Source organism: Copadichromis virginalis, linkage group LG7, assembly GCF_057382275.1.
Source record: "Copadichromis virginalis isolate Kocher_CV1m ecotype Utaka linkage group LG7, C_Virginalis_male_GT1.1, whole genome shotgun sequence".
In the NCBI taxonomy this organism is placed as follows: domain Eukaryota; kingdom Metazoa; phylum Chordata; class Actinopteri; order Cichliformes; family Cichlidae; genus Copadichromis; species Copadichromis virginalis.
This window is the reverse complement of record NC_140624.1, coordinates 3,538,927-3,551,833: the sequence shown is the minus strand read 5'-3', so window position 1 is coordinate 3,551,833 and position 12,907 is coordinate 3,538,927. Positions and strand designations below refer to the sequence as shown.

General features: G+C 41.8%; 1 protein-coding gene across 4 annotated transcripts in view; it reads left to right on the top strand.

Moving 5' to 3' along the window:
- The window catches only part of fgd4a (FYVE, RhoGEF and PH domain containing 4a), a 55,473-nt gene that overhangs the window by 37,805 nt on the left and 4,761 nt on the right, over positions 1-12,907 (top strand). For 3 of the 4 annotated variants that reach the window (XM_085461232.1, XM_085461234.1, XM_085461233.1), the window contains exons 3-10: positions 4,933-5,085; positions 5,690-5,885; positions 8,078-8,471; positions 11,681-11,770; positions 11,886-12,031; positions 12,262-12,418; positions 12,561-12,699; positions 12,810-12,868. In XM_085461232.1, the coding sequence (XP_085317358.1) occupies positions 4,933-5,085; positions 5,690-5,885; positions 8,078-8,471; positions 11,681-11,770; positions 11,886-12,031; positions 12,262-12,418; positions 12,561-12,699; positions 12,810-12,868 (1,334 nt within the window). Of the gene's footprint in view, positions 1-4,932; positions 5,086-5,689; positions 5,886-6,065; positions 6,396-8,077; positions 8,472-11,680; positions 11,771-11,885; positions 12,032-12,261; positions 12,419-12,560; positions 12,700-12,809; positions 12,869-12,907 lie in introns of those variants that run through there. The other variant, XM_085461235.1, reaches the window with a different exon arrangement.

The following is a 12,907-nucleotide window of genomic DNA, read 5'->3' as shown; positions in this document are numbered from 1 at the left end:
AGAACAATTAGGTCAGATGCCTACCTGTAAATAAGCAAGATGTACGTTTTCTCTGTAAAAACCTTTAAAAAGAAAAACTAGAAAAGCGGCTCATCTTTGCTGTATTAACATTCCCGTGTTGATTCCCTGGGAGCAGCTTTTAGTCTTGATACAGCGGCATGGTTACAGAGGTTTGTGACTTCTGCAGCTGCGCTCTAAAGTTGAAATTTGAGGTTTTGAGTTAAACATTTGTTGTATGGTGAAACTTTGTACCAACTGGCACCTTTGATAATCCATCATCTTCTCAGTTTTCATTCATGCCTGCAAACCTGATGTCATGCCCATTAGCCTCGACTACAGTCTGTATTTCGACTTGTTATCCTTCTAAACTAAGAGGGTGAAAATATACCTTTGGTATCATCTGCCATCATGGCCGTGTTGGCATGGTGATTTTGGTACCTGTGATCTGTATGTCTTTTTTATCATTTATGTCCAGTGTTTCCTCAAATCTTGTATTGAGTGTTGTAAGTCTACTTGAAACATTATTAAGACAAAAAAATTTTAATAAAACAAATCATTGTGACAACAACAAACTGGAAGAATGTAGTGTGCCTGGAGCTATTTTGGGAATTAGTTTGGATTTCACTATTTTCGGACTTTGCTTGTTTTCTTGTTGCAGAGTAAGATACTTGCACTGAAGAGATGGATTTTTTTCAACGTGTAGTAAACTTAATTCACCCATTTTAACAAATCACTGCTGGGATTTTCCACAGTTAATCTAATGTTGGGGAACCAGTTGATCACACTGTGAAGAAAGGTGCTGTTACTGGGGAAACTTCTGAAATCAAGGATTTGTTGTACTTTGTAAAACCAGAAAGTTTTCTCCGCTCTACCTCTCATGTGTACTTACCCTTTGCATGAGCATTTGTTAAGTCGCTTTGAATTTATTAATATTGGTCCTTTGGGCTCCGTGGAGTATGCAGTGAAATTTTACATTTTCACAAGGTAAAAGGATAGTTACCATGGTTACAAGCCTCACAATCCTGCAACAAAGAAAAAAGTCAAGTCTCGGTTTGACTAGTCAAGTCTTCACTTCCTGGATTGGAGTAGTGATCCAGCAGTGTTTTCAGTTTCTAGTAAAAGTAGATTATCTGTTTACTGTAAAAGCACAACAGAACTGAGTGGCAGGAAATTTCTTGCCAAAACACAAAAGTTATGAAAAGAAGGTAGAGTTTGTCCTTCCTTTCTGTGCAACACATTTAAGTTGTATTTTGTGTTCGCATCCACCCGATCCATCTCGTACTCCAGACAGCAGGCCTCCTTCTCCGTCACACAGATGAGGATTAGAATCAAAGTGTTTTCGCAGCACGCTGTCTGGCTGCTTCTAATTTACTGCACATGGCTGTCTGTTGTGCCAAGACAGTTTTAATGAGAAGGTGCCAGAATGAGTGCGTTACCAGGAGCAGGACTTTCTTCCCAAACACTGTAGTTTTGAAAAAACTTCCTTTTCAGTGTAACGGCTCTGGTTGCGTTTCCTTAATCTACTGATCAAGATAAGAGGTTAAAAATAAATGTGACATAAAATCTCGACATCTAATCTTCTTCTACATAACTGACAGCAAAACATCGAAGCATTTTCAGATCTATATCTTTGTTTACATCTCTCTTGTCTTGACACAGCCTACAGATATATTAAGTGTTGCTATTCAGGTTAAAGGCTGCAATATAAAGGTGATTCAGACGTGAGCCGCTGTGTTTGACGTGGTTACTGACAACCCCAGAAAGCAAAGCTGGGCTGTGGACACTGGACCTCCTGTACTCAGGAGTCAGGATAAATGCCACATGCGAAATGCAATTTGCAGGCAGACTTCGTTTTAGAACATGTACTTATAATGTGGTGCATAATGTTTTGCAAGATGTTTTTTATGACCTCTAATGTGGCTGAGAGTGGAAGTCAGGCACCTAATCATGAAAAATTCCTGCGGCCTGCCTTCATAACTGATTGGTATTTTTTGGGGCCATGTTTAGAAAGAAAGCCCTCCCAAACACAGCGTGGGACCGCTTCCAGTCAGACAGTTGCCAGACTTGTTGTCTTTAATTACGGTCCACCCTTTAAAATAGAAATTGTGACTGTATGATTTTGTGGTTACTCTTTTTCTCTTTCCCTTTAAGATTGGTAAGATAAAGATTACTCTAGTAAAGACAAATCTGGGGCTCCAGGAACCAAGTTGGCACATAGTAACAACGTTTTTGTAAACAAGCTGCATTTGGAGAGGTACTCCAAAGTATATAGTACATTAAGCTCTCACTCAAAGACCAGGTTACTTACCCTAAGGATACAAACAACACTTATTTCCATCATCAGCTTATCAACTATGTACTGTATGTCTGATTAATCAAATGTAGTTATAACATAGAAAAAAAGATGAACTTATATCTTTTTGCTTGAAAATTGGTGCAGCTGCAAGCCCCTGTGCAACCCACCTCCAACCCATCTCCTCCTTTTCATGTTTTTTGTGTCTTAATCAGTATCATGATTGTCATCGCTGACATCTACCTTATTCAGTGCTGTCTCCTGGCTGTCGTTCTGTCCACCTCAGACTTTGCATATACAACAGAACCCAGTATCCCAGAACCGAGCCATCCCAATACAGCCAACACCCAGGTCAACAGGTATACCTGTTCAGTTGCTTGTCAATGCAAATATCTAATCAGCCGATCCCATGGCAGCTTCTCAAAAGATTTAGACCTGCTGAAGTTTAAACCCAGCATCAGAGTGGGGATGAGAGATGACTTCAGTGACGTTGACTGCAGCATGGCTGTCAGAGGGGCTGGTCTGAGTATTTAAGAAACTGGGATTTTCCCACACATCCATCTCTGGAGTTTAGAGAGAATAGTATGAAAAAAGGGAAACTGCCCAGTGAGTAGCAGTTCTCTGCACGAAAATGGCTTGTTGATATATCAGAGGTCAAAGGAGAATGATTCGAGCTGATAGGAACACAAGAGTAACTCAAATACCCACTAATTACAGTAAAGGTATGCAGAAACGGTGGGGTCACAACATGGATCCATCTTACCATACACCAGCGGTTTAAGCTGGTGGCAGTGGTGTAATGTGTGGGAGAGATTTTCTTGGCACACTACCAGCCAAGCATTGTTTAAACACTACATCCTGAGTGTTGTTGCCGGCCACATCAATCCCTTTCTGACTACAGTGTTCCTATCTGTTGATGGCTACTTCCAGCAGGATAATGCACCGTGTGGCAAAGCTCAGAAAATCTCAAACTGGTTGCTTGGACGTGACGATTAGCTTACTGCACTCCAATGGCTTCCACAGTCACCACACATCACTTTTGGGATGTGACAAAGATTCATATCATGGATGCACAGCCGACATGCACTTACAGGCAGTTGATCAGCACAACCTCATGATGCCATCATCTGTGAGGAATGTTTTCAGCACATTGTTGACTCTATACCACAAACAATCCCATCCAATCAAGCCCTAGCAGGGTGTTCTTAATAAAATGTCCAGTGACTGTGTGTTCTTAGATATAGTAATTTTCAGTTTATCTTTTGCTCTCTTCATTGGCTGATCATTACAGCCACTTTACTTTACGTGTGTGATTATTCGAGTGGCAGATATATTTCTAAAAAAGAGAAATATATCTTTATCTATTTTTAGACATGATGGGACTGAGTCTGTAAAGAAATGAAGGTCCTTCCTCAATGATTCATTTCAAAGATGAAACATTTCTCTGTGCATGTTAGCATCCCTGAGTGCCAGAAACATGAAGTCCCTTCTTCACTTTCGGTAATAACAGACTGACCGAAACCAGAACAAGCACAAATTATAAGAAGTCCACTGTTTTTGTTGTTTTCAGGTAAAGCAGGCATCCTTGGATGTGCTTAACTCTACAACTTCTGGACTAGATTGTAGTTTACCAGTGTCAAAGCTATATGGAAGCTACATCCAAGCTATACATCAGCTGGTTTGCCTTTGCTAAATCACACACACCCGTTAAATGGCAACGTTAAATGGAAGCTAATGTACTAATAGCTTATAGAATAATGAGGGTCTTCACTCTCTCAGCAGTGTAACTCCATGTTTGGACATTTGCTTTAACAGGCTTCATACTTTTTACTGACGTGTGTGTGTGTGTGTGTGTGTGTGTGTGTGTGTGTGTGTGTGTGTGTGTGTGTGTGTGTGTGTGCGCGCTTGGCGAGGTTAGAGAGAGGTCGAGTTAGGCTACTGTAAACACTGCCAGTCTGTGTCGCCTGCTCCATTAAGTCGGTCTGCCAGCTCTATCTAAACACTGATGCTGCGCCATCTGTGGCCAGCTGGTTGGGTAAAAAGTCTCACTGGTGCTGATCATCAGCTGGATGATTAACTGGGATAATCAACTGAAGTGTATGACACCCTCTAATGTGTGGTCTTCAGCTGTTTATGGCACTTAATATATGATGGGAATGATTTTTTCCTTTACAGGGCGAATTGGAGGAGAATATGTTTGCACATCTGTTTCTGGAATGGCACGTTGGTTTTTCAGGCCACCTGCAATACTGAATAAAACAAGACAGAGGTTGTTGTGAAAATTAAGGTGTAAAATAAAAGTTCTGACTCAGATATTATATTTCAAAATAATCCATTCTTAATAAGAAACGTGTTTTAGCATAGTTCACCTTTGAAAGTAGTTGATGTAAAACATTGCACCGACGTAAGTCATGTACTACCACAGAGTGACGGCTTCAAATGTCACTGCAGGATGAGTGGGGCATATATCAGTGTCACCTATCGTAAATATTAGTCATGCCGATAATGCCTGTAGTGATAAAACAGTTAAATACGTATGCTTTTGGTTTCTTCACTCTCACTTCTTTGTATAAAAATGGTTTTGATTCCGTTATCGATTTTGTTTTTAAGCTTGTGCGCCCTCTCTTTGTGTCCTTTAGCTCTAGGCAGCAGCCCAGGGTCAGAACGCAGCGAATTGCCGAGTGTGCAGGCGTGTCTGAATCGGGTGACTGCAAGGACGACCGACAAGAGCCGGGGAGGGGTCAATGGAAGAGTCCTTGGCAGCAGGCCTCGGCTGCAGTCTAAACCACCAGGTACATAATAGCATGTGGGAAAAAATTCAGCCAGACGCCACAAAGTGAGAATCTTAGGAGACACAAATTATTATAGCATTTCGGTGTCTGATTCACAACATGTGGTCTCAGTGACCTTTCTACTGCTGTTTTTCACTTCGTCTTTGTTTACTCTGTAAATCTGCAGAAAAACACTGAATGAATCAGTGCTTATGGACGCTGTTTGACACTGTTAACATCCACGAAATGGTCAAACCAGAAGAAGAGTTATGTAAGCTGGCTTGGGTTCAGTGAACCGAGAGACTCGTTCCTCTTGTGTTTGCGTTGGGTAAATCATTCTACACAGATAATGCAGGGAACAGAGCTCCATTCTTCCTGCTGCTGTAAGTCAGGCAGGATATTTAGTTGCAAAGCCATGCGCAGTTAGTTTTTGCCAAGCCCGATTATTTCTTTATTACATTTAGGACGTTTATTACAGTTCAGTGTCCTACAGGTGGTGTCACTTGTGACAGCTGATGCTGCCACCTTCAGCTTCAAACTGAGATTGCAGTAAGAAAATGAATTGAAGCTGTGATTAGTATTCAGGACATTTCTCATGTTGTAAATTCCTCTGTTTTATATCCAGTGCCTCCAAAGCCACTGCACCTCCAAAGCCCAGTGACAGATATCCCATCCCCATTGGGCCACATCCAGAAACCCCCACTTATAAGCAGGATGGAGGACGGAAGTGGAGGAGGAAAAACGGGGGCTGTCAGCCGGGAGAGACCCAGAGAGAAACCCTCCAAAGTCTTAGACCTGATCAGCCGCTTTGAGGAGAACAGGTTCGGCCTCTTAACTTTCTCTGCCTCGATATCTGCAGAAATGAGCAGTTACTTGATCCGTGGATGAATTGCTCATTCTGTTATTTTCCTAATAATGTTTAGGAAATGTAAGCCTCTGTTATTGCTTTTGCTGATTTAAAACTCCGTCACAATGTGTGATTGAATTAGCAGCTTTTGCCTTGATGTGGTTGAAAGATTTCATCTTTGTAACTTCTTGGCTTTTGTAATAAATCTCTGGCTTGTTGTAATCACAGTGACAGAAATTGGTCTTTCCCAACTTTTCTACACCAACTATTTCAAGGATAAAAAAGCAGAAGTTTCAAAGTTTTCAGCCGCGACTCATTGATTGTACGTCGGACGAGAGTCATTAGAGAGAGTAAGTGGAGATTAGTCTGTGGCTGCTGAGCCAAGTGTTAGCAAGGGGATGAAAGGAGATTTGTACAGGCGAGGGGAAACACGGGTCCACATTTGGTTGTGGGACAGAACTCGGTGCTGCGAGAGGAGGATGAGGTAGGAAATCTTTGACGAATGTGTATACTTTGATATTGTTGCCTCATAGTTAAATTGTGAGTTAGATTCTGTAAGATTTTTCCAGTGTTGATCTGTGTCTAACTTGTTGTGCTTTACTCGTGCAAGTTTGCACTGTAGCTGCAGCCTTGTGTCTCTGAGGGAGGCCCATTGCAAGCGGTGAGAGGCACAACAATGGTGCCCTTGTCTGTTCGTACAGTTGCACCCCTAAAATATGCAATCTGCAGCAGTAGCAGCCCACTAAAATCTGTCTCATCTCTGGCCTGGATCTCTAAAAATCTCCTGGGTCTACAGGCTTTCTTTGCACCTTTCATCGCATTTTCTGGTGTGAAATGAGGTTAATCAGAGGAATCTGGTGCATCTATTTCATTCAGCCACTCCTGGGCAGTGCGGATTATCCCTCCAGTGGCCCTGGAGCTCAAACAAGAGAAACGCTTCACACAGATTCTGTGAACAGAATTAACCTACTAATGTACTAATCTGGTTCACAAGGTTTGGCTGCCTTAAAGGCAGCTAGGCGACGACCACACTGCAACTGAAGCTGCTCTTAATTCGTGTCTGTTTGAGCCTGTTTTGAAACACTGTCATGTCCTGGAACACTTGCTGTGCTATTTGTGTGGAAGGAGGAAGTGATGTGTGCACCTACAAAGTGATGCGGCTGTATTGTTTCTGAATACTGTATTAAATAGTATGTCGCCCACTAGTTGTGGTACTGTCAGTCTTACTCTGAGTGGTGAAAAGATAGTTTCATGTTCCCACACCACAGGTGGGTGACGGCCCCCGACACATTCATCTGTCGGGTGTTTCACCAGCTGTTTGTTCTTCCTCTATTTATTGATACTTCCTGTTTCTACTGGGCAGGGAGAAAAAAGTCATCTGTTGGTTGATTGTTTTTTGCATCGGTAAACGTTAGATTCCAGATATAGACATGGTAACTTTTTTTAATCTGCTAACAGTTTTGCCTTTAATGTACTGTACTGAGTTCAGATAATCTTAGCTGAGACACAGTGGCTACTGTTGCTGCTTCTTGTTTGGCTGAACGTGTGGAGTATCATTTGCTGGGAAACAGCTGCACCGACTGCCGGTACAGGATGTCGAGCAGCTGAATGGTGACATTGTACACACACACACATTGTTGTCAATCTAGTTTCCATTTCTGTGCTGCGTGTCAGTTGTCTTCTGCAAATTGTTTTTTCATTTCATTCATTTGGATGCTAAGCATAAAAGAGGCCTCGCAGCAGAATGTATAAAGTAGGTTTTCCATGTGTGGGGAAGTAGTGCAGCATCTACCTCTCGGGAGTAGTGGTGATTTACTTTTCTGCTCCTCCTATTGCTCTGTTGCTCCTCGTTACTGTGCCCCTTTGCTTTACTCACACTTCCTCTCAGCTCTCAGTCAGCAACCTAATAAGACAGCAGGAAGTTTGTGCATCTCTACTGGTTTATTTTTAACTCTCACACTCATGTGCAAAAGCTCTCTGCTTGCTGTTGTGCACCACACTCTGTCAATATGTCACCTTGAGAAGGTATGGACCAGCCTACTCTAAATTTCTTTTTTTTTCCCCTCCCTTATTTTCTTATTCTGGGAAGGTTTGTTAGTTAGCCCTTTATACACTCTTACCCAGACTGAGCCACTTCCTCCTTTGCTTTTTCTTCTGTTCCTCCAGCAACACAGAAAACAAGAGAGACAGCTCACCGCTCAAACACATCAACAAGTCTGCCAACTGCAGTCCAGCTCACCGTGCATGTCCAAAGACGGAGACCAGCAGGAACACCTCTGCGGCGGCCACGACACAAGATGCCAACAGGCAAGCAGCGAACGGGGTGCTAGTGCAGATGGACAAGGACAACGAGAAGGAGAAGGAGGATACAGAGGAGAAGCATGAAAGTGTGAGGACAGAGACTGCTGAGCTTGTAAATGGAGATATGGGGAGCTCGGAACAGAGCGATGATCATTCGCCTTCACACGTGGACAGGACTGGTAACGAGACTGAGAATGAGGAGACTGATGCTAAGACAGAAGGCGAGCACAAGAATGAAGAAGGGAGCACAGACCACAAGGTACGTATTGAGTTTAAGCATTTGCTTTGTGCTCCTGGGACCCAAGTGTTGCGCATTTCTACCTGCTATGTAATACATTAAAGCTGCCTTGCTGCACTGACTCATCTCTGATAGACAAACTCTCAGCATTTATTTATTTTCTCAGCTTTCAGTATGATTAAATCATGTGAACTACTTCATCTCTGGGTGACTGTAACGTTGTAAGGATAGAGTTACAGGGGAAGTGTATGCATTTCTTTCAGCACTTTGTGCGTGTGTGTGTGTCTCAGTGGGGTATTTTTCTGTGAAGGGCAAACAGATGTCAACATTTAAGCAGCTGACTCCGTGCTTCAGTAATCTCTCCCATGGGAACCCATTTTGCCTGCTGTTGTCTGGTGATTATAGATATCTCAGGTTCAGATCAATCTCAGTCTTCACAGTGACAAAGACAGCTGGGTAATCTCGCGTTGTGGGAAAGGAAAAGCCTCTCTGCTGTGCAAAAGATATTCATCACTGCTACAAGTCCTACCATTTAAAAACGAACTAAATAAAAGTCAGAAACATATTTTAAGTGATGTCTTCTAGTTTCTTCCGTACTCTTGAAGCAACAAGTGCAAATAAACCCAGACTAACATTGTACTTATTTTACTTGTTACAGTGATTCATTTTACAAACATTACCCACAATTCAGATTTGGTTTTGTTGCGTTAATAGCTGCTAATGGAGCTACAGTTTGACGTGACCTGTGACAGGGAAGTGACAGGTGTTTTAACAAGCTCCTGTTGATTTAGAGGAAGTCCTGCCATTGTTAATGCTGCTCTGCTGTCATGACTCACCGGGACACTTAATGGGACTGGTATTTGGGTGGACAAATTCAATGTTGTTTCTGTTCAAACCATTCAAAGCAAAAGCATTACAATGGCAAAATGGGCCACAGACCACAAGTTGAATACTTAGTCTGCAATATACGTTTCTGCTAAACAAACTGAATTCATGTTTTGTGAGTGATGCAAATAACAAGTTGTAACTTTGAGCCGCCAAGTTTTTTCCAAGGCAGGAGAAGTGCGATCTTTAGAAATAGAATGTAAACTGTTAATCTGAAAGTGTAAAACATAGCTGTTGTGTTTTAAAGTTAAAGTAGCATATTTACAGAAGCCTACCCAAGTACTGTACTATACTGTATAGGTACTGTACTTTCGAGTAAAGTGATTACTGCTGGTCAGAACGTGCAATTTAATGGTGTGTGTGTGTATATATATATACATACGAGACATATATATATATATATATATATATATATATATATATATACATATATATATATATATATATATATTTATTTATTAGGGGTGCAACGATACACAAAATTCACGGTTCGGTTCAATACTTTGGTGTCACGGTTCGATATTTTTTCAATACAAAAAGAAATTTTCATGCCTTTTTAATTTGTCATTTATTAAAATTATAAGTATATATATTAACTCAAAAGTACAGTTTTTAAATTTAATGTTGCTGAAACAACAAAGGGATAAAATAATAAATCTATCTGATTGAGAAATCACTCATCTTTGGAAAAGAGTTTATTACAGAGAAACGTCTCTTTCCAAAATAAAAGCTATACTATAGCTTCTTCTGGGCTATATTCTCAGCAGCATAAGGAGAATCCTGTGCTAACGGCTGTCTAAATGACTCGGGTAAAGTTTGTAGCATGCTGCTTGTTGTTTTTGTCTGCTTCCACTTGTCTTTGCACTAGGATGCTGTCGGTGTAAATGTGCAGTCATATTCGTTGTGTTCCCACTAGTGCTGTCAGCGTTAATCTGAAATGACGTTAACGCCACAACACGGGAAATCTCCGTTAACGAGCTACCTCGGATCGCCCCGTGCGTGGGGCTGGACGGCCAACACGTTAACGAGCTAACTGCGCTAACACACTAGTTCCCACCCATGTAATTGAGCATTGCATGGCACATCCAACATACTGTTTTACTTTAGTCCATGACTCGCTTACCTTCAGGGTCATACGTCACATGAAAACCAAAATAGTTCCAAAGGCCAGATCTGAATGAGGGTGGGGGAGGTCCATGTTGCAAGGAGAGCTTAACTTCTGTCTCGCTAGCTTGTGCTGCACTCAGTGAATCTCCGTTCGATTACTCTGCCTAGGCTGCACTGTCGAGCGCAGATCAACTGAGTGCTCCACACAGACAGCATCGTCAGAAGGAAAGTTGATAAAATAAATTAAAAATGTTGTATTGTTCGATACTTATGGGTACCGAACCGAAAGCACTGTATCGAACGGTTCAATATCGATACGAGTATCGTTGCACCCCTAATATTAATATATATATATATATATATATATATATATATATATATATATATATATATATATATATGTCTCGATCCGAGTGATTCTACTGGCCAGTGCACTTTGCTATCTATAATGTCTTTTTATTGTGAAAGTTGTATTTTTGGGAAACAAAGAACTTGATAAAAAAAAAAACAATGATCGGCATGTGGATGCATTAATAATGAGTGTACCTAAAGTTTGTTCTGGAACCTTTCAGGTGAGCGTCAGTGTGCTATTGTCACGGCTTCGTGGCTTTACTAACCACTCGCCTGAGGCTTAGTTTTATACAGACGTGTAACTTTGTTGGATTTGGTGTCGTTTCCCTTCTTCCACATTTTCATTTCCCATTCGAAGGTCCTCGAGCACCACATCAGTTCACTGTTAGCGTCATGTTAATGAAACACACACAGGTGCTGCTTGCCGGTGTGTGTAACAACAGCAAAGCTGTGCTGAATACAAGGCTGCAGTGAACAGCAGTGCGTTGAACCCACATTGGTAGATGTACAGCTATAAACGTTGTCTCGCTCACTGGTCACACAGTTCTTGTAGTTTCAATTCAGTTGTGAACGAAATCTTGCAAAGGGAACTAGCAAAGGGACGGGAAGCTACGCTTTCAAAAAAAGATGTGGGAATTGACAAAGCCATTGTTAGAGAAGTATCAGACGCTGTTAAGTTGCCAGTAAATGATGTGACTCTGTATGTGTTCGTCTCTCAGCAGAATAGCACTTTCACACATTAGTAACTGAATAATTCCCAGAATAATCTCAGTTCAATTTTACTGCAAATCGGCATGCAGGTACTTTACATGGCAATGGCAAGACTTTCATGTGCTATAGCCAGAAATGCACGAATTCACATGTGTGTGTGTGTTCTCTCTTTTCAGGAGACAAACGAACAGAAACTATTTAAAATCGCCAGCGAGCTCTTGCACACAGAGAAGGCTTACGTGGCTCGACTGAACCTGCTGGACCAGGTGAGGAACCCAGCGAGAGGCCACTTCTGTTTTCTTGACCATTTTCCATTGTAAAAGGTTTAACATTGCGCAGAACAGAAACCCTAATTTGTAGCCACTGTATATGTCTCTTCAGGAGTTTTGTGCTAAGCTAATGGAGGAGGCCAATAAGGGAACATTCCCTGTGGACGTAGTAAAGAACATCTTCTCCAATATCTCCTCCATCCACGCCTTTCACAGCCAGTTTCTGCTTCCCGACCTGGAGAAACGGATGGGAGAATGGTGAGATTCAGCTACTCGAACTAGTGCTCATACATGTGCTGATGCAGCTGCTTGTACCGCTGCGCTGATGATGCATGAGGTCAAGATCAGCAGTTTTGGAGCTATTTTAATACATGTACACGTACAAGGAATAAAAATGGACGGTTCAGCCAGTGCAAGCTACAAAGAAACTGTCTTTGTACTAAATTAGATCTTTTACTTTTACAACCCCACCCACATCTTTCCTGCAGGGACTCTAAACCTCGCATTGGGGACATCCTGCAGAAACTCACACCCTTCCTCAAAATGTATGCAGAATATGTGAAGAATTTCGATAAAGCCATGGAGTTGCTGAAGCAGTGGACAGACCGTTCACCTCAGTTTAAGGCTATAATTCAGGAGATACAGGTATGCACTGTGTAACAGAGTCCAGTAAAGGAAAAAATGCATTTTCATACCGTGTTGTGGCTTTTATGCTTAAGCGTCTGTTGTGTTACGAAGCATTTGTATGATAAAGGAAAATCAAAGCTTTCTTGTTCTGTCTGGACAGAGTCAAGAGATCTGTGGGTGTCTAACGCTTCAGCATCACATGTTGGAGCCAGTGCAGCGCGTCCCTCGATATGAGATGTTGCTTAAAGACTACCTGAAGAAGCTGCCTCAGGACGACCCCGATCGAAGAGATGCAGAAAGTAAGTAGGAACGGCACCTGAACGCTGCACAGTGAGGAATCGGGTTCATTTCACTGAGGGTGTCTAAAATTATTCTGTTAAGTTTCTGGATTATCTGCCCTTTTTTTCAGGATCATTAGAGATTATTGGAACAGCAGCTACTCACTCCAACAGTGCCATAAGAAAGTCTGTAAGTAAAGATTGGCTTTAGCCAGCTGATACAGATCCT